This window comes from Eleutherodactylus coqui, chromosome 6 (genome assembly GCF_035609145.1).
Source record: "Eleutherodactylus coqui strain aEleCoq1 chromosome 6, aEleCoq1.hap1, whole genome shotgun sequence".
NCBI classification, from domain to species: domain Eukaryota; kingdom Metazoa; phylum Chordata; class Amphibia; order Anura; family Eleutherodactylidae; genus Eleutherodactylus; species Eleutherodactylus coqui.
In genome coordinates this window covers 106,010,870-106,033,442 of record NC_089842.1, presented here as the reverse complement: position 1 = coordinate 106,033,442, position 22,573 = coordinate 106,010,870, and the positions used below count along the sequence as shown (strand labels likewise).

The window sequence follows — 22,573 nt, the reverse complement described above, 5'->3', positions numbered from 1 at the left end:
CCGCGCTGCTTACCTTGCATAAGAGCTGAGTAATGTTGATGTGTTTGCTGTCTGAGCCGCTGCGAATGAAACCACTTATCTCTGCAGCTGCTGCTCCATCATCTTAATGTTTGCTTTAGTATATCAGGTACTTGATGCATGGATTTGGGGGTTTGCAAAGGAGTCTGCGCTCACTGACGATACCTCTTAAGGCACATACAAGCGTATGACAGGCCGGGTACATGATTACAATATACTGCACAGTCTGTGAAATAATCATCTCTATCCTACACTTTCCAGTAAGGTATGCGCCCATCTAGGTTTTAGTCCCTCTTATACCCAGGCAAAAGAGAAATCTGCATATAGGGACCTCACATGGCTTAGGATCATAGAATAATGACCGCATGGTCCATCCAATCTGCCATTATATTATTTCCTTTTTATTTCTCTCTTAGGATAAATTTGTTTATCCCTACTGCACACTGATGAGGGGCAAACACCCCAAAACAGCTGTCTGTTATGGATTCTCGCTTGGCTTTCAATTCCCAGTCATTGTTATAAGGCTTGTATAAAGAGTCTAACATTGGCTTGCAGGAATGCTGCCTTCCAATAGGTGGCACTGTGGAGGTATTGTTCCATCTTCCTTATTTGCATATTACCCAGAGGAGCATGAATGGCCTTATAAGTCTCCTCACTCACCGTCTAGGTGCTCTCCCTAAGAAGAAAAGATAGCGTTCTTGACCCATGTTTACCCCAGGCATGCTTAGATTCATCAATTGCTGATTTTCAATCACCAGCTGGAAGTTTGTTCCAAGTATCTACTACTCTTTCAGTAAAATAATATTTTCTCACATTGCTTCTGATTCCCCAACTAATCTCGGATTGTGCCCCCTTGTTCCAGTGTTTACTTATTAATGGAAGTCTCAGCACTTTTTGAGTTAATAACTGAACACACTGGCAGATGTCCAATGATGTGAAGAACACATTGGTACCTTTTTAGGGCAGTTTCACATCTGCAATGGAACCTCAGGTTGGATCCAGCTCAAAATACCAGAAGAAAAAGTCCTGCATGCAGCACTTTTTCTTCCATCCAAAGGCAGGGCAGCTGAGCGGAAACCGAATGGCCCCCATTATAGTCAATGGCGTCCGTTCTGCGCTGTTCAGTTCCATTTGGCTGCAGGGATTCTCCTTTACTGCTTCCCGAATGGAGCTGGAAAGCAGAACCCCGGGCTCAGGTGTGAAACTCTGTTATACACCGTCATCGGAGCGCCGGGAAAAGGTGCGCATCGTTTGCTCGCTCAGTGCGGGCCAAGCCCCAGTGATAGGTGTGAGGAGAGCTTATATTTACTTGCAACCTTCACAGAGATATCACCCATGTAACATGCGCTGTTTGTTGATGAGCTGCAGACTGTTTGCTGGGAGGTCTTTCAGCTCATGCTAGTCGTGGCTCACCAGCTCAGTCCTCCCTAGCTTGTAAATGTCAATCACTTGGCAAGGGGGCGGGGATTCTGAGCAGGAAGCCAGGACAGGATGAACTGCAGGACGTCCCACCGGATGGCTTGCAGCTCATTAGCATACAGTGTGGGGCAAAATGGAAATAAAACTCAATAGTGTCAATTCTTTGGAGGGGTTGGGGAGTTTATGGGTGTTCAAGGCGCAGTAAAAATAACAGGTTATCTTTATTCTGTGGGTCAGTACTATTGCAACGTTATCCAATTTTATATCTTTTTTTTTGTAGTACTTAAGACAATAAAATACGTTTTTTTTGTTTTTTTTTTAAAGCAAAATTATTTACTCATCTTTTGACCCTCATAACATTTTAACTATTCTGCTGATGGAGCTGTGTGAGGGCTTGATTTTTATGAGTTGACCTGTAGTTTTTATTGGTACCATTTTTGGGATCCATATAACTTTTTTATTGCTTTTTCTTCAGCTTTTTTCTTGAAAACGGTGTAACCAAAAAAAGCGTAGTTCTGGCATTGCATTTTTTTTATTTTCTGATGATGCTCACCCTGCAAGATTATCAAAATATTATGTTATTAATTTGGACTTGGACGCAGCAATACCAAATTTTTTTTTTAATGTGCTTTAACCCTTTCCAATCCAATTTGTATCCTGGTTTCCCTAGGGGGCTTACTCTTTTTCTGACGTTAAACAGCGCTATCTGCTGGCTAATGCCAGTACTGCATGAGGTGAGACATTGGATAGGCTCCGACAGCAGAGAGGCTGGCAATATGCAGTAAGAAAACCCCGACGGACATCTTCCAACATCGGAGCTGTACAGCCTTAAATCATAATGTCTTCAGAGGTCAGGCAGTGGATTGGAAAGGGTTAATATTAATATTTTTATAATTATTTTTTATAATTAACCAAATCTTCTTTTTACTTTTTTTTTTGTCCTCCTAGGGTACGATATGATCAGTTATACAATATACTGCTAGGCCGCCTGCAGACGAGCGGGTTGGATCCGGCGGCGAGAATTCTCGCCGCGGGACCCGACCTGAGCGTCTGCAGAGACGAGCGCGTACTCGCCCGCGCCCGGCGGCCCCGGCTCTTTCATGTGCCAGCTGGCGCATGCGCAGACCGGAGCCGGCGGCCGGGTGAGTGACATATCTGTATATACCTTGTTATACTGGCATCCTTTTCTGATGTTCTCCCTACATTGTTTTTTTTAAAGATGGCCACTACATCCCTGCTGACATGCTGTTTGAATCTACATTTAGCACAATTTCCTGCTCTGTACTTGCTTCTTGTGTACTTTCTCACTAAGCGCTGCCCTGCTATTGGTGAGCAATCGGGTCCTGAGTGACGAACAGAAAAAAAGGTATCCCTGGTCGTTCTTAGTGAGCAAGCCCAACTGGGAGCATGCACAGGTTGCATGTAGGGCAAAATATATAAATTTCTTTAAGTCCCGTTAGATTTTACTTTTAAAGGGGTTGTCCAAGTGCTTGATGATTTTTTTTTATTATTTTTTTTTTTTTTAAGTATAGGCTCAAATGTGGTTCTCCTGGCATCATGGCTTCTAACTCGTTCATTGAAAATCTTTGAATATTGTTAAGTATTTCACATTAGCTACAGTGAAAGACTGAACAATCGCTGTTTAAATGGAACGAGCCGTAAACGAACCAACGATGATTTTTATGTCTGCATAAAGTACGATTCTGGTTCAACATTCAGTCATTGACTTGCATTTTAGACTGTACGATTGTCATTCTCTTTCGCTTTTATGAACGATACTCATTCCGTCTAATAGCACCCTTAGAGCATTAGCCAATTTATCAATTATTTACCTTTTATGTAAAGAGATATTAGCATTTCTCTATTTAGTTATGCTGGAAATGTCACATATGGGCTGCATCTTCTCTTGTCAAGCTGCAGAAGGAACCTGCTTAGTAAACCTCTCACCAAAATTTCTTAAAAGTGCTTGTCCAGTTGTGAACTATTGATGGCCTATGTTTAAGATGCTAGGCTGATGTGCTTGCTCACTGAGTTGATTTCTGCAGACTGCTCTGTTCCCAATGCAGTGGTGCAGCTTGGTATTACAGGCAAAGAACCTATTCACTTCAATGGGAACTTTATCTGCAATACCAATCCTGGCCACTGCAGTGGGAACAGAGCTGTCTGCTTCCTGCAGAAATTAGCTGAGCGCACAAGCACACTGGCCTGGCGAGCAGTTGATTGGCAGTCCCCTGCTGATCTACTGATGATTGTGTATACTGCCGATAGGACAGTTAGTAGTTTACAACTGGACAACCCCTTTTAAGGAGGCTAAAAAAAAATCTATAATTCTAGGAACATTCCAGGAAAACCAATACTGGCTTATGCTTAGTGCAAGGCTCGAGGGGGCAGAGCCAAACTTGTGTTCTTTGAATTTGTGTCACACATTGTCTTTTTCAAGCCCTTAAGGCCTCCTTCCCACGAACGGATTTACACCGCGTAAATCCGCGGCAAAAATCCGCTGCGTTGCCCCCTGCTATTAGGTTCTATTGAACCTAATAGCACAATGCTCACGGTGCAGAATTCCACCACGGAATTTCGCACCGTGAAATCTCCCGTCCTCACCCGCAGCATGTTCTATTTGCCGCGGGTGTACGCGCTGACGGCTTCCATTGCAGTCAATGGAAGCCGTCCGTTCACGCTATCTCCCGCTGCAACCAGCGGAAGATAGCGTGAAAAAACGCTTCCCCGCCTACCGCCGCGCGTCATATGACGCGGCCGGCGCGTCACGTGACGCGGCCGGCCGCGTCATGTGACGCGGTGGGCGTGTCACATGACGCGACGGCGGTGGGCGGGGAAGCGTCTTCACGCTATCTTCCGCTGGTAAGTATGGGGTCTCTGGGGGGCGCCGTGACGGGCTTCACTGCGGAATATTATGCGGCGGAGCCCGTCATGCTCGTGTGAAGCCGGCCTTACAGTGAATCAAATTTTTTTTTACAGTCGCCCTTTTAACAATAATCTAGAGGAAACCTCCCTGGATTATAAATTCAAATAGAATTTATTAAACATTTTTCAAAATAAGTATACATTAACATAAATGAAAAAGGGTTTTCAGGGGTGGGGGATGAGGGTGGGTCAGGGGGATATGGGGGGGGAAGGGTAGTCGTGACTTATATTGTTTAATAATAGAGAATGAGTAAGGCGATGGGATTGTCCTATTGAGTCAGTTTCACTTGTCCCGTAGGTCGACCAGTTTAACTGCCTTGAGCGAGACCCGAACTTTAGACTTGCAGGAGTCGCTTCCTGTGTGGGAACCTTGTTTTAGCATTTTCCCGCTGGATGCTATTAAGGAGACTCCTTGCAATGGGATGGGTTGGTCCTATCCTATGTATCTTTTTAGCCTTTTGTTATCTGCTCTTAGTTTCTTCGTCTCTCTCTGTTTTCTTAGAGCATTTCTTCCCAGGTTTTCTTCACATGTTCCTAGTCTTTCCACCTGACCTGGTTTCGGGGCTAGGCTCAGAGCAAGTAAGCATATGGACATGTAGCAGGCCCACCCAACTCTTCATATTTCTGTAGGGTGTCGTAGCTGGGAGTAGACACAAGAGGAAGACACATATGGGGGGGGGGGGGGGGGGGGGTCGAAGGCTCATGTATGAGTCAATTCTCTTAAAGATTCTCATCTAAGGCCCTCTACTCTGCTTTTTAGAGGGTCCCTGTTTCTAGCCACTTTACAAATGTGTCCGAGGACCTGAATGTTATCCAGGTCTGCCATGTGCGGTGGTATTCCTCCCAAGTTTTCGGCTCGTCTGCTCCCAGGGAAACCTCCCTGGATTTTAATGCACATTGATGACTTGCAACTACTTTTGTAGGGTTAGAACTATACTTATGTCAGTTGCCCCCCCCCCCCCCCCCCTTTATTCGCGCTCCTTGTAATTCTCCATAAAGGGCAATAGTGTGCACTAAAGCAAGCTGATTGGCTAAAAAGCTGCACATGAGCAATAAGATTTCTTCCTTTTCTGAGATTCCTTAATTGACAGCCTGTAACATTTCAGAGCTGCACTCTTCCCTGCACTGCTGTCTTGCAACTAGAAGAGTCCTTAGGATCCGTACTCTTAACGATGTTCATTTCATAGTGACAGAAGTGTTACAATTCCACTTTAAGCATTAAAAAAAGCCTTTTTGGCCTGAGATGCAAACCGTTTCCTGGCTATGAAGGGGTTAACCCGCGGCAGGCTATGATAATCCCGCCCTGAAATCACAGTGGAAATGCAAATTATCATCATTGTCTTTTCATTACCACGTACGAGACAAAAAATCTATTTAAAATAAGGATTTCATATATACGTCCTTTTTTTTTTTTTTCCCCAACATTGCTCGGAAAGCCGAATTGGTGGGAAATGGTGCTTCAAAGGCAGAATTTGTGGGAAATGATAGTGAAGTTTATGAATGTTGAAAGCAATTTCAGATCTGAAGGTATGATGAAGCTGAAAGTAATCCATTTTTATGTATTTGGCTGTACTTTCTGCTTTTTCTTTTTTTTTTCCGCCTTCTCTCTTCTGGAAAAGCTTGCGCGCGTGAAGATAGAAGTAATATATTTTTACAGCAGGTATCTTCTTTGCATGCGCTGATTAGAGGCAGAAGAAACAAAAGGTAGAGAGACGTGTCAAGAGGACGGAGCACGAGGGGAGTTGTTTGCAGCGGCGGTGTGGGCTGTAATGATGGCCCCTTTTGTGTCGGGTTTATGAACACATCAGAAGCGATGTTGAAAGGCCAACAAGAAATTATTCATGGGCAAAGATCAATTTTTTACCTCCTGTTTACCACTAAGAGTCAGCAGAAGAACCAATCAGGTGATTGCTAGCAACCGTGTGATGCAGCCGAGGAGGGGCGCGAGACAGCAGCCCGACGTGATATTTCAATAATTGATAGTCAGGCTAGAACAAACAGCTTTGACACCACTAGTGTTATGTTCCATATTTCAAGACGCCGCATTTTCGACCAAGATTCACTAAGTAGCATTGCCTAGTATCCAGCAGTGATCAAGAAGTTCTCAGTATTGACCCTCAGCCTGATCGACTTGGTTTTACTGTGAAGTGAATGCCATCCTGTGATCGAGTAATGTAAAGAGAACCTATGGTTATCCATTCAACCAGCGTGATTGTATATGAGGGTTTGTGTGGACACTAAATACTCCCCCCGACTTCTATTTTTATTTTTTTTATTTGTTTTGTTTCTTTTACTTTTTGACAACCTCTGAGTTCTGATTTTAAAGGGGTCATGACTAGAGATGAGCGAGCATACTTGCTAAGGCAAACTACTTGAGCGAGTAGTGCCTTATTCGAGTACCTGCCCGCTCGTCTCTAAAGATTCGGCTCCTGGCGCGGGTGAAAGGCGAGTTGCGGCGGTGAGCAGTTGAGTGGGGGGGGGAGGGGGAGAGAGATCTCCCCTCCGTTCCTCCCGGCTCTCCCCCGCCGCTCCCCGCCCCCTGACGGCACCCGACTCTTTAGAGGCCAGCGGGCAGGTACTTGAATAAGGCATTACTCGCTCGAGTAGTTTGCCTTATCGAGTACGCTCGCCCATCTCTAGTCACGACTAAAGAAACAACTGAAAAAAATTTTCAACAACTTGGATGACTCAATGACTTGGGCATCATGCACACAACCGTATTAGGGGCTCAGTACATCCTTCGTGTTTATGGGCGTTGTAATACAACACTCATAAGTCTATGGGATCACATTCAACCTCTATATGCCTTGTGTTCTACTCTATCGCAAACACTGTTACACAAAATATCTCCATAATACGGTAGTACCTCGTATGGAGTATATACAGCTCCGTAGTACAGGGTCATAAGGACCACCATAGAGGCTCCATACACACGTCTCTTTCTGGGGTATTGATATTTCGGGGGAATGGTCTATAAACCTGTTCCCATAGATGCTGTGACTAGAGGAACGGAGGTGTTCAGTTGCTGTGGATGTTTGTGTTCTTGCTTGAAGAAGCCGCCTGATGACTGTGTTCCCATGCAATATGTAATACGACATGCAGCGGCAAGATGTTCCATTATGTGGTGTTAGCTGTCGCCTGCTGGCAGATGACACTATACATGTATTTACCATTAAATATTAAATTGGACAATAAATAGGAGCTGCAAGGCAGACGGGAAAATGTTGGGAAGTTTTTATTTGTACGCAAATGCAGAGAATGAAGGGAAAAAAATCTACAAATACATTCCCAGCAGCTCATGGATATTCAGACGCTAAAATGTATTTGCTTTAGGATTAAGGATCTGCGGTAACCATTTAAAAAAAAAAAATTTTGTGTCTTTCTTGACCTTTAAAGAACTACAGTTTTTTCCTACATTCTTAAGATCTTAAATAAAGTTGTGGAGGGGGGAGGGTCAAGCAAAGCTCTAACAAAGTGGAGGCAAGAATTGGCATTAATGGAATCTTAAGTCCATTTTTGGCAGATTCTTTATTTGTTTGAAAGGCCATGGATACCTTTTATGCATGAACAGTCAATTCATACGTATCATGCTAAGCTCATGAAGAAAACAATATGCACTTATCTTTTATTTTTTTTGCATTTGAGTTTTTCTTTTCATACATTTTAAAAAGACTCCTTGGTTTGCAGGTTTCCCTACAGTCACATTTCTGGCTCCAGTGTTCCCAGCACTGATCAGCTGGTCTCTCTCATGAATGCACTCCATCTCAATGTTACAAAAAAATCTTCATTTCTTAAAACACATTTGGTTAAAAAATTGTGCAAAGGTGTCCATAGCCTTTTACAAAGCTGGGTGATGCCAAACATGCCCACCATTACTACTGCTGCTGCATAGGTTATCATGCATATTTTCCCCTAGGCTAGATGCACATTAGACATGTGAGTTGCACCCAAGAGGCTCAGCGCAACTCGCATCGGACAGCACACGGACATTAGCCCTTGCACAGAGGCAACACATTGACCTGTATTGGCATGTCCTGTTTCTCATCTGTAAAACAGAATAGGTCGTGCGATGAGTTTTCTCACATTAACCATTGACGTGTGAATAGACGTCAATATGCATGTCCTCATAGGCATATAATGGCATGGTGTACTGTCTGTGGATTATCATTGAGAGCATCTGGCCCAAAACACACTAGTATGTGAGGCCTAATTCAGATTATATCCTAGCTGCATAGTGATGCCTCCCCACTCCAAAACCAACCCTCATATTTTTCTTCATAACCGGGCACATTTGCCATTTTTGGAACTTGAGAAAGGTGGGTGACCATTCCTCTAGAGGTGGTAATGTCAGCCATATTGATTTCTTACCTGGCTTAATGCAGTTTTTCACAGTTTCATACAAATTTAATGTCTTTTATTTATTCTAATCTGAGAAAGAAATACTTTTTAATGGGGTTGTCTCACAAAAACAACCCTTATTTGAATAGAAGCCTGACCAGCAATCATTTGATTGCTGTAGGTCTGACTTTAGAAAACCCCCTCGATCAGCACCCTCTGCAGGGTAATTAAAGTTATTATATGATAGTGACTCAAATGGCCGTCTCTGTAATACATAGAGGGGTTGGACCTACAAGAATGAATTCTACTAATACTCTGCACTCTGTCTTGTAGAGGGGTGTCCAAGCAGGGGCTCACTCCTCCTTCATTGCTGTCCAAGTGATCCATGGAAGCTATGAAGGAAAAAGTCATGGGCAACTTGTGCCGCAACTGGAAGTGTTTTTCTAACTTCTTCTCTATCCCCTTCCATCCCCCATCCAATGTCTACCTCCAGTGTATATGATCCTGTTGTCCTTTAACATCCAATGACACTTTGAAGGAAATTGCAGTTTTTACTTGACTCCACATTAGCTATATCAGACTATCACACTTTACCCTACGATGCTCCTATAATAGTATTTTTGGGTGCTGAGAATTCCTAGTTCCATCCAACTGAATGGAGGTATTTTGGTGGGAAGCACATTAAAGGGGTTGTCCCGCGAAAGCAAGTGGGGTTATACACTTCTGTATGGCAATATTAATGCACTTTGTAATATACATCGTGCATTAATTATGAGCCATACAGAAGTTATTCACTTACCTGCTCCGTTGCTGGCGTCCCCGTCGCCATGGATCCGTCTAATTTCAGCGTCTAATCGCCCGATTAGACGCGCTTGCGCAGATGGGTCTTCTCCCTTCTCTTGGGTCTCGGCACGAGCAGCGTTCTGGCTCCGCCCCCTTCTGCGTGTCATCGCGTAGCTCCGCCCCGTCACGTGTGCCGATTCCAGCCAATCAGAAGGCTGGAATCGGCAATGGACCGCACAGAGCCCACGGTGCACCATGGGAGAAGACCCGCGGTGCATCGTGGGTGAAGATCCCGGTGGCCATCTTGGTAAGGTAAGTAAGAAGTCGCCGCAGAGCGGGGATTCGGGTAAGTACTAAACTTTTTTTTTTTTTTTTTTTTTAACCCATCCCTTGTGTTTGTCTCGCGCCGAACGGGGGGCCTATTGAAAAAAAAAAAAAAAAGCCGTTTCGGCGCGGGACAACCCCTTTAACTTTTTCAAATACCATTCAAATAATAAATAGGACTTTCTGCAACAAATCTGCTGTGTATGAATGTATCCTAAATCCTGACATCTCCATACAGTGGCTGCGACTGCAGTAATCGAGCATTGCATATTCCACGGCTACCCCAGAGGTGACAAAACCTGAGACGGCAGCTTTAGAGACGGTGCTCATATCTTCAGAGACACCATCATAAATATGACACTAATGACCTCTTTCCTCTGTGTCCTTCACTTGACAAGGAGATGACCGCTTACTCTGGGAAAGAGCCCGTCTCTTCACTGGGGTGACTACAAACCTAATAAAAGGCGGACGAGGCTGCAGCATTTATTTATTTATTTAGAGGTGCAGAGAAGATTGAGGCGAGGGTTTTGATTTCCTCTCAAACGCTCCTACAAGAGGCAGAATATACGAGCAGCATCAAATGCATTTCTTCCTGAACTATATTTAATGTTTTAAAGACTAGGAAAGCTGCTTTCTGCAGGACTTATTTCCACAGTTAACCAGCTGTGACACAAAGAATAAATAAATTGCAGAGTTACCGTATTAACGCTCGCTACGACGTCGCCACTTAATGACATGATCTGCGCACTGGAAATAATGTGACAGGTATAGTTGTGTAATGCTAATTGAACAGGAATGAGGCCGATAGGAGCATCGGCTGCTGTGACGACAATCCCTTTTAGAAATAACTCCCTCTGGTTATATGGTAATGAAGCTTAATCATGGTAGAATGAAAACTTCTGCAACTTTCTATTATACTTTTACATTTGCATGATCTTTACTTGCTGTCAGTAAGGCCGGCTGCACACGAGCGTGACGGGCTCCGCCGCGGAATATTCCGTGGCGAAGCCCGTCACGGCGCCCCCCAGAGACCGCATACTTATTAGCGGATCCGCCGTTCTGGGTCCCGCATGACGTTTCCCCGCCCACCGCCGCCGCGTCACATGACCCGCCCGCCGCTTCGGCCGCGTCATATGACGCGGTGGCAGTAGGCGGGAAAGCGTTTTCACGCTATCTTCCGCTGTGTTACAGCGGGAGATAGCGTGAACGGACGTCTTCCATTGACTGCAATGGAAGCCGTCAGCGCGTACACCCGCGACAAATAGAGCATGCCGCGGGTGAGGACGGGAGATTTCACGGTGCGGAATTCCGTGGTGGAATTCCGCACCGTGTGCCCTTAGCTATTAGGTTCAATAGAACCTAATAGCTGCGGGCAACGCAGCGGATTTTCGCCGCAAATTACGCGGCGGAAATCCGTTCGTGGGAAGGAGGCCTAAAGGAAGGCGTAAACCTAATACATGGTCAGGTACAATTGTATCCAGTCAAGGCAATCCTCTGTGAGCTCAACAGCCTGAACTCCGAACTGATACGTTTTATCAGCATTGATACATTGTAACAAACTATCTGGACGGGAGGGAGATTTGTGCTGCTGATGCATTTCTCTTTACAGAGGATTCTCTAGCCTGGATACAATTGTAGCAAACTCCGGGGCGAGAAGTATGAAGTCAAGAAATCTATATTCAGACAGCAGGAAGTTTAATGTGTACCTGCAGAGTACAACTTTGCATTTCAAATTCGTCAACTTTGCAACATATAGAAAAATACGCAACATACCCTTAACCCCTTCCCGCTCTGACATACTGTTTCAGCATAGGAGCCCAGCAGTTAAAGGGGTTGTCCCGCGCCGAAACGGTTTTTGTTTTTTTTTCAACAGCCCCCCCGTTCGGCGCGAGACAAACCCGATGCAGGGACTTTAAAAAAAACCGCACAGCGCTTACCTGAATCCCCGCGCTCCGGTGACTTCTTACTTACCCGGTGAAGATGGCCGCCGGGATCTTCTCCCTCAGTGGACCGCAGGGCTTCTGTGCGGTCCATTGCCGATTCCAGCCTTCTGATTGGCTGGAATCGGCACGTGACGGGGCGGAGCTACACGGAGCCGCTCTCCGGCACGAGCGGCTCCATTGAGAAAAGAAGAAGACCGGACTGCGCAAGCGCGTCTAATCCGGTGATTAGACGCTGAAAATTAGACGGCACCATGGAGACGAGGACGCTAGCAACGGAACAGGTAAGTGAATAATTTCTGATAACTTCTGTATGGCTCATAATTAATGCACAATGTACATTACAAAGTGCATTAATATGGCCATACAGAAGTGTATAGACCCACTTGCTGCCGCGGGACAACTCCTTTAATGTGATTTGATGTAATAGTACAACATGGTGGTGATATACACACAGCAGTTGTACCTGTACGATCACCTCAGGATCCTGGCTGTAACAGCTGGGATCGGAAATGATTTTGATTCTGGCTATTAACCCCTTAGATGCTGTGATCAATGCTGACACGGGCATGTAAGCGTTAACAGAGGGAGCTGCCTAAATTACGTAATCTGCCCTCTGCAATGCAATCATGAAGGGCTGATGGGCCTCGGGTTGTCATTACAACCCAACAGTGGCCTCTGGGCCTGCTATGGCTGTTAGGTCAGTCTCGCACGACCGGATTTCAATTGCGGAATCCGCGATCGTCACCTATGCAGGTGATCGATAGTATTCCGCACACATTAAAAACATAGAACATTTGCATATCTTTGATTCTCAGGACTGTTTGGAGCCTGCTGCTGTGCTGTATTCTATATACTGGGGCACAGGGAACTACAGATACTGCTCTGTGTAACACACAGAGATACATATCCTTATGTAGTACAGTGTACAGCATTACTGAGCAGTGTACGTGTGAATAAACAACATTGGATAACTCTCAAATAGTTCATGCACCACATCTGTGTGAGTGTCTCTCCTTCTACTTTCTCTCCCTATCTGCTTTTATCAACAGGATAATTCATCCCCTCTTCAAAATCCCGTTGAAAGTGATTGAGTCTCCTGCCACTCATTTGAAAGTAGGCAGTGGACAATGGGCTAGGAGAAAGGGAGACTCCTATTTGCCAGCACTATAGAATGATTTTTCAACACAAAACCATGATTTTAGGGAAATGGCAGTTTTGCTGGTTATCACACGGACTATCATATACATTGTTTGAAATGTTAGTAACACTCTGGTGTTTTGGTGCTGTGAATGTTTGTTCTTTCTTAACCCCTTCCTAACAGAACCTGTTTGTGCCTTATCAATGAGAGCCATGCCTGCAGTTACAAGCGCAGGGTACTACACAGAGGTGTAGGCTTCTGCTCTGACCTCTGTGTACTTGCGGCACAGCTTAACAGTTGGGGTACCAAGTGATCGACTCCGGCCGATCAACTATTGATGACCTAGTCTGATGATAGGTCATCAATAGTATTTCACTGGAAAACCCCTTGGTGTTGTCAGATTCCAAGAGTTGTAAGTTTTTTTTTTCTTCTTTTTTTTATATATAGCCATATCAGGGCTTGTTTTTTTGCGGGACAAGGTGTATCTTAGCATAATTTGGGGGTACATACAATGTATTGTATAACTTTTATTAACTTTTCTTTTACGGGGATTGGGGGGGGGGGGGAAGAAATTCTACTATTTAGTTTTTTGGATTTCATTTTTACGCCGTTCAGTATACAAAATAAATAACGTGATAACATTATTCTCTGGGTCAGCACGATTCGGCAATACAAAGTGTATAAAGGTTTTTTTTATTTTTTGGTTTTTTTTTTCTTCTATGTTTTGCTATTTTTGTACACAAACTTCTTTTCAAAAGATATTTGCTCTTGTATCGCCGCATTTCAAGAGCCATAACATTTTTATTTTTCAATTGACTGAGCTCTATGGAGGCTGAAATTTTTATTCCATCTTTTTTTTAGCAGCAAGAGCAACAAAATTTGCAATTCTGACCTATTTTATTTTTAACGGCATTCACCATGCATTGTAAACGATATGTTAAATTAATTCTGCATGCTTATGCCAATACCAAATTTACGTTAGGTTTTTTTGTTTGCAAATTTTTCACACTTCTTCTTAAAAAGAAAAGGTGTTTTTTTTTTTTTTTTATATTCTATTGCTGTATTCAAAGATCCCGAACACATTTTTCTTTTTTGTTAACTATTCTATAAAAAGGCTTTTTTGTGTTTTTTCTTTTTGGTTTTATTTTTGCGGGATAAGTTGTACTTTTTATTAATATCATATTTTGATCCATGCAGTCACTTTCTATTCAATTTTTTGTAAGGAGAAATTTACAAAAAAAACTAGCTACTTTTGCCTATGATGTTTTTTTTTTCCCCCATGATGTTCACTGTCCAGGTTCATTTTCTCTAGGCCATAAGGAATGCAGCGATACCACAAATATGACCTTTTTTTTCTTCTTCTATAATAAAGCGGGAAAGTTAGGGTTTTGAAGTTTATTATTTTCTTTTTACTTTCTATTTTTAAAAAGAGAAGTTTTGATTCTGAGAAAGCCTCTTTAAAAAATGGCCTTAAATCATGCCAGATATACCCTAGTAATAATCAGTAGTTTATACCTCACTCTCTATTATGTTGGTGCCATGTGCTCGCTATACTGGTTCTTCAGACTGGTTTTCAATGATTTTTTCTGTAGAGTGTGTGTGTGTTTTTTTTTTTTTTTTTTTTTTTTTCTTGCATCAATCCTAGGCTGACGAAGATTTAACTTTTTTTTATCAGTCTTTTTTTGCCTGATTTTAATAGGAGGCACCATAGAGAAGAAAGAAGAGAGGAAAAAACAGGAACTGTGCATTTCCATGGGGCAGGGGTGATTGTGTGCCTAAATGATAGCAACAATACTGCAAAAAATAAAGCATCTAGTGTAACTGCTTCGTAGACCTAGGAAAAGAGCAGAACTGGGGGACATAGGAGGAAACCGCCGCACACCGAGATAAGAAGGGAAAGCTCTCGCTAAGCTTATGGGTTTTTCAGCTCAGACCTTGCATCATGTTGAGCTCGGTATAGGGCCAACCATCCATCGTCACCCGGAACGTACAGCCAACATAATGTAAACCTGGTCTCATATTGGTCTATTAAGTAAACAATATCGAGTTTCTGTATGAAACCTCCAGGCTCTTACGACTGTGTTGACATGAGTCTGGACTCTCATCAGTATCAATAGTTCAAAATAAATTGAAACATAAATACTTATATTGGCAAATAAAAAAGGTCAGATAAAGCCGACTAGTAATCCAAACACAAACAGTCTGTTCTTTCGGCCGCTCCCGGGTTTTATTCTACTATAAATTCCCTCTGCTTTCAAATGCACAAAGTCGTAAGGGTTATGGAGTCAAGATGAGTAACTTGATTCTAGACGAGATAAGATACATTTTGGTTTTTACAGACAGTAATATGTCTTATTGGAGCTGACACCAGGCCCCGGCAGGGAGGGGGAGCAGACACAGTTCATATAACGATGGCTGCATAGGTATGGGTAGTAGGGAGGCGGCAGTTGGCCGCAGCCGCCATAATATTGGTGACCTGCGGTACTTGGACAGTGGAGGAACCAGAGAGGTGATTAGGTTTCCTCTCCTGGCCCCTGCCTGGCAATAGAACCCATACATCTGATGTGTCAGTGTGATATTGGCACACGCTTCCTGGACACGGAAGGAGGAGGGCACTTAAAATTTTACTGCTATGCCAACTTGTACGGATGAACAGCGATTTAATTGCTCTTTGATCAACAGGATAAAGTTATGTTTGTTTTATAGGCTCAGCATGGACAAAATATGGAATGTTACTGAGTAATATTAAAGTGCGGTCCAGGATTGAAAAAAGGGGGTCTGCTTCGCCTAACACAGAAACAGTGCTAGGCATGTCCCTTAACTGTGGTGGGCATTGCAGCTTATCGTTATTCACTACTATGTTTGAATACTAGATGCAGACGGTCAAGACTGCTGGTGCATTTTGGGTAAAAGGGGAAAAACAAAATCAAAACAACTTCTTGCAACTCCTTCCCCACCTCCAGAGGATAGGGGATAACTTGTTGATTGCTGGACCCACATCGTTCCCTAGAATGGGAGTATGGAGCATTATGCAATGAAAGTTGATGGTCTCACGGCCACACCATTCATTTCAGTGGGACTGCTAGATATAGCTGAATGCTTGAATGTGACTATTTGAAATTAAATCAAGTGGCAGTACTCCTCTGCGACTGCTGCGGCCTTCACTGCGGAATGCTCTGGACCCTCGTTTTTGAAATTAGTTGGAACTCTGCTGGTCATAAAATTATCCCCTATCCTGCAAATAAGGTATATGGAACAATACTTCTTCAGTGCCAACTATTGGATGGCAGCATTACTGCACATCAATGTCTGACCCTTTGTAGAGGTGTATGCAACAATGATTGGGAATTGAAAACCAAGCTAGAATCCATACACAGACTGCTGTTTCAGGGTTTTTTTTCCCCTCATCGGTGTGCAGTAGGATTCTGGCTTGGCTAGTGAGAGGCCTGTGATGTGGGTCGGGAGGGGTAGCGTCACTCTTTTAAGGGAAGCACCTGGAAGGTGAGGAAGAAGACTTAGAAGTCCATCCATGCTCTTCTGGGAAATATATGCAAATAAGGAAGATGGAAGAATACCTCTGCAGCGGTGCCTATTGGATGTCAGCATTCCTGCAAATCAATGTCCGACCCTTTATACAGGTCTATGCAACAATGATTGGGAACTGAAAACCAAGCCAGAATCCATACACAGACAGCTGTTTCGGAGTGTTGCCTTTGTGTTATTACTTCTCCCCTATCCTGTGATTAGGGAATAACATGTTTTCATGGATCACTCCTTCAAAGAGCCTTTTATATGCCGATGCTCAGATCATTGGGTCATACAAATATTCTCACTATCAGCTGACAGCAAAACAGCTCTTTCGTCAAATTATCATATCTTTTACTCAAACCTAAAAAAGTTTTTAAAGTTTGCTTGTCGGCTGTGTGTCTCCCTGTGTTGTCATGCCGATGTGCAGCCAACCAATGATGGCTGTATGGATATGTGTCTCCATACCAGTTGACATATTTTTTGGATTGTGGCTGGTTAAAATGGTCTGATTCTCAAAAAATGAAAGACCCTTCCACCGTTTTGACTCTTATACCCCAGCCGTATGTGGATCAGTCTGCGCGAGACAATAGGGTGACATATAGGGAAATATTTCCTACTTACTGCTGGGATCCGTGCCCATGTTTTTGGCTCCCGCTATTCATAGGTTGCTTGAACTGCAAATACAAATTTGTGAATGAGACCTAATGGAGGTACATTTATCTACTTATTTTCATTCCTGTAACCAAGACTAGAATAGATCCCAGCAGACAAATGTATGGTCTGACTCTCCTTCCTTTCTGTCACACATCAGAAAGTCTCAGTCTCACCGTCTGCTATTTTGCGATGAAAACAAAAGCTGCTTGCACAGCGAGCGTCTTTATTATGTGCGCCTGCCGGGGAGCGCTCAGGAACCTCACTCCGATTTTCCTGAGATACATACTGTGCTTATACAGAATATTTTCCTTATAAAATATTAAAACAAACCTACTTCCACTGCCGACGTCTTGCACAGACAAGTTAAGCAGAATTAAGCTCCGGCTTCTTGTCTACGGAAATGATGATTTCTTTTTTTTCTATTTTTTTTCTTTTTGGTCTGCATAATTTCAATTTGAGCCCTTAATGCAGCTCATTTTGCAATGAATAAGATGTGTCGCTGCCTGCAAGTGTAATAACAAGGTGTCTGAGGATACCGCATACTACAGTTATTATATTGGGGAAGTTTTGCTTGCAGAAGTTCTATTAATTCTTATTAACCGCATTCTGACCAAAGGTTTTACCTCCCATTATGTTCAGGTATGGGCCACCTGGATGCTTATAGTCTATGGGCAGTCGGAACTAGTTAAATGGGTTGTCTCATTTCAACCACTTGTTTCCATATGACCTATTTGGGTATATGGATATCATAGAGAGGATTGCCCTTCTTCCCCCACCCCATGAGCCAAAGCAAGGAACCAGTAATAAGCGGTAGCCCTTATGGGGAATAGGCATTCATGTATTGTGCGGACTGGCATTCATTTGAATAGCTGCATGCAATTCTACATTCCCCCTGTTGTGGCCACTATATCTCATCTTTGATGGAGACAACCTCTTTAAATAGACATTGCAACACCTTTAACATAGCTTAAAGGGACTCATCTGCTCAAGATTGTGTTCCCTTTGGCCGTAGGAAACATACCCTATATGTTACTTAAACCTACCCTTATAGTTTTTGCCCAGAGTTTAGAAGGTGTTGATCCTGTTCTTGTGTTTTGCTCTTATCTTCTCTCTTCGGTTATTGTTGCATAGTTAATCGTTTGTAATCCACTTGAGTGGAGGTTTTATAGTCCCGAGTGTTGTCTTATTTCTCTCTCTGGCAAGTCATATATCAGGATCTCCTTCGCTACTTTGTTAGATTTTGTTTGCAATAAACCTAGTCCTGAATCAAATCTTCATTTACTTCGTATATTTGGAGGAAAATTATTGTTTATCACCATCTTTGGTCTTCCAGCTTTAACTCAATTACTTGATTGTGAACAGTCTCACAAAACAAAATCTACATCCGGTAGATGGATGTCCTGCATGCAGCAAATGTGACACAGCAGCTCCTCGTTGTATACAGAACACACAGCAGCTCCTTAGGGCGGTCTCACACGAGCTAATGATAATTGCATATTGTGGGCACAGGTTTTGTGCACTTAATACGCCGTACCGATATTGCAAAGGCGGCCAATTTGACGCTCACACGAATTGCGTATATTACGCGCACACGAGAAGAATCTCGGCAGGAATTGCATGCACATACACACCAAAATAGTACATGACGGTAGGCAGCCGGTACCCAATGTCATTGTGTACTGTTCGTGTATATCTCGCAGGTGGGAGCCTGTCCGAAAGGGGTTGTCCAGAGCTAAACTATCCAAAGGATGGGTCATCAATCGTAGATTGGTGGGGTTACGGTACTCTGATCAGCTGTTGTCCTGGCTGCTTGCAGCATGGATAATGCAGGAAGCAGATGGCTACGTACACATTGTGGTGGCTGCAGCAGGTAATGCAGGCGCAGGGTGTGCTCTGAAAGTTTGATGGATGCCACACCTGGGATTATATCTAGTTCTGTACCTGACCCAGTTGAGTATAGTAGCCGAGAGTGATACTGACATATGGATGCATCTGAGCGGACATCTCTACTCCGTTTCTGTAACTCCTATAAAAGCTATGAGTTCTCAAGTTTCCATTATTTGGTAGCTCACTGTGCTGCACTATTTGCATAACTTCTGATGACCACTTGGCTGTTTCCATAAGTCCTGGGCATCGCATACAGTTGATACAGGGGCAGTGTGGGCAGAACTAGAGATAGTTGTAGGCCCCCGAGATGAACCTGCATCTATCAAGAGTTTTGTAGATATGGCATAAGTGTCTCAGATGGGAATACATCTTTAAAGGGGTATTGGCATACGAGGCTATTATGAATCAGAAGTTTTTCATTGTGCATCCCTACCTTAGAGTCTAGCTTAACTATATTGGGGTCCTGCTGTTTTACTCCTCACCTTTAGCTGTGATTGGATAGGTTGCCGCAGGGATGATAAGACATTGCATGGCACCAAATGAGAGTCAAACTGCAAGGGTCCATTGATTGCACTGGATGCCCATAGAGCTCCTGCATACTGGATGAGGCTCTTAGCTTGAGCTTATAGAACAGGGGGATCATGATAACTTAACCCTTCTCTATTACCTCAGCGTAAGCACCCCAAAAATGTAATTAATTGTGGCCACCACTATTTTCTATGAAATACGTACACTACGAGGTAATGAACACCGATATTAAATTTGAGAACTTTGTGTTTCAACCTTCATGCTTGGCACAGATTGGGATCTAACAAGTGAGGCACTTAAAGACTGAGCATAGGCGTCGTTCCAAGAGCTGACTTATTGTTTAATGGCAGCATTATAGGCGCGATGTAGTTCAGACCTGAAAGGGGAGGAACTGTGGTGAATGAAAGCAATTAACGGCTGATGCTTGTAGACCATACAGGGTGGAGAGCGAGTTGATGTATAAACAGCCTTCTAGAGAAATGACCTTGTTGTAATGGAATGACTGGGGATACATGGGGACATTCTGAATAGAGTTAATTGGGGATAACACGAGGTAATCTTGTACATAAGTCTCAAGTCATCAGATGTCATAAATAGAAGGTGACATTCTTGTGAGCATGTGCCGTTTAAAGGGACGGTGCACTTCTACAAGACTTTTTCTATTGTTCGGATGCATTTAAAATTAAAGTAACTGTGTGAATGGTCTACAGCCACATTCTTACTAACATACTCCATGGCAATTTAGTCCACTTTCTTTTTGTATTTACCCAAAACGAACATTTGTTCATGTCTTCATATCCACTTAATGTCATAAATGTCTATGGTGTGAAGAATCCTGTTTTGAATAGTCCCTTCTGATGCGCCCTTAAGAGACTGGTTGAGGTTTAGAAAAACATGGCTGCTTTTGTCCAGAAATGCTTCCACATCTGGCCGTTCATTAAAAGGCACTAAGCTGCAGTACCACACACAACCAGCGGATAGATGTGGCACTTTTTTTTGAAGAAAGCTGTTTGTTTTTTTTTTTTTTAAAAAGCAAGACTTTTGATTAAAGGTTTTCCCATTACTTAAAATTGCTTCACAATCGCTCTGTACTATCTGGTTTCTGCTGACCAGGACATGTGACTTCTGCAGCCAATCACTGACCCCATCAGTGACCGTCTATAGCCAGTGATTGGTTGCTGCAGTCACTTGTCCTGGTCAGCAGCAGCCAAGAAGGTACAGGGTGGTTGTGGAGCAATTTTAAGTAATGGGAAAACCCCTTTAAAGCTACATCAGTTAAAGTCGATGAACATTTGCTGCACACTATGATTTGGTCCTGAGCTCAGGAAAATACAGGATTACTAATTTTGTGCTGTTTTTTTTTTTTTGGGGGGGGGGGGGGGGATGGAGGGGGTCCCCTTTACTACAAATGTGAAAAGCATTGCATGTCAGAAGTGACTGGTGTGTACTATTCGCCCCTGACTACTTCCATATTACTTGGGCTCTTGGCTGTGTTTGTGTTGATAGGGTGACCTACTTGGTAAAGCAGTGGACTGTGAAGTCGGACCACATGAGTCCCCGGTGACCTTGGCTGTCTACTCGAGCTCTGTGTCCTAGATAGTTTTGTAAGGTTTTTGCTGCTCTTCTGTATAAAATATTGAGGAGTACGTTTTTTTCCTATCTGTTTCTGGGAAAGGTGGATAAAAACAATATGTCTGCAATTACAATCAGCTTTTCTTGCACTGCAGTGATATTCATTCTCCACTCTCTACTTACCATACTCCTAATTAGATTTGATAGAGTTCTGTTTCTAGAACCTGCAGAAAGTCCTGCAGACTGGCAAAGAGTGGGGGCAAGGTTATCTCATTCATTTCTAGGTTTACTGCTCCTTTAAGGTCGCAAAGATCCCTAATTTACTTTGTTCTTTTTTTGTCTTATTTTACAGGCTACCCAGGAGGAGTTGAAGGCATCATACCGCCGACTGTGCATGTTATACCACCCTGATAAGCACAGGGACCCTGAACTGAAAAAGCAAGCCGAGCAACTCTTTAACCTTGTCCACCAGGCCTATGAAGGTCAGTGGATATTTAAGATTTGCTAAAACTGCCATGGTGGCAGATATTGAATTTTCTCACAGCCCTTGAATTGTGTGTCTGGCAGGAGAGACGTTCCTTTGAGGGTTTTGTAAGATGATGGCTGCTTTTGCACCTTTGTCTCACCTAGGTCTCTCCGATCGATGCCTGCTGCTGGAAATTAGCGATCTAACTAATTATTGAAATAATTATTTTTTAAATGGTGACAGGTCACTAATGTTTGAGTCGCAGAGTTGTAAATCCAATCTACGGACAGATCATTACTCAAACAAATTAGGATTTGTTAACCCCAGGCGATCAGTATTTGTCATGTCTCCCAAAAAAAAAAAGGGATGAATTGAGCTAATTGGGCGACTAGATTGTCATCTACATGTCTAGCTTTATGTCTTTATATTAATTACCTTTTTTTAAAATGGGATAGATTATAAATGTCAGATCACTGGGGTCTCCATCACTGGAAACCTCACTGATTGCTAGAACAGAGAGCCCCAAACTCCTTGTTCCTCCTCGCTGCGCGACCGCGGTCAGAAAGAGTTTGTGCACTGGCGCTTCATTCATGGTCTATGGCAGTGTTTTTCAACTTCAGTCCTCAGGGACCCCCAACAGGTCATGTTTTCAGGATATCCCATAGTAAGAAAACCTCTGATGATGTCTGATGTACCGACAGTAATTGCATCACCCATGCCATACTGAGGAAATCCTGAAAACATGACCTGTTGGGGGTCCCTGAGGACTGGAGGTGGGAAACACTGGTCAATGGGACTGACAGACCGCTAAGTACTGGACTGAGCTGTTCCCATCAGCTCTCGTAAACATTAAATGGAGCTGTAGGGTACATGCTTGATTGTCACTCCATTCAGACTCCTCTGCCATGCATTCAGGAGGATACAGGAGCTCTGGACCCACATTTTGTGATAGTTTCTGCAGTGATCATACGTTCATCACTTATCCTGTGGATAGATGATAAATGTCCATTGTGATATGACCCCTTTAAAGAAGACCTGTCATGTCCATAA

General features: G+C 43.4%; 1 protein-coding gene across 1 annotated transcript in view; it reads left to right on the top strand.

Moving 5' to 3' along the window:
- DNAJC11 (DnaJ heat shock protein family (Hsp40) member C11) overlaps nt 1-22,573 on the top strand; it is a 120,908-nt gene that overhangs the window by 15,897 nt on the left and 82,438 nt on the right. Inside the window, exon 2 of the mRNA XM_066607350.1 lies at nt 21,410-21,539. Within this exon, the coding sequence (XP_066463447.1) occupies nt 21,410-21,539 (130 nt within the window). The remainder of the gene's footprint in view (nt 1-21,409; nt 21,540-22,573) is intronic.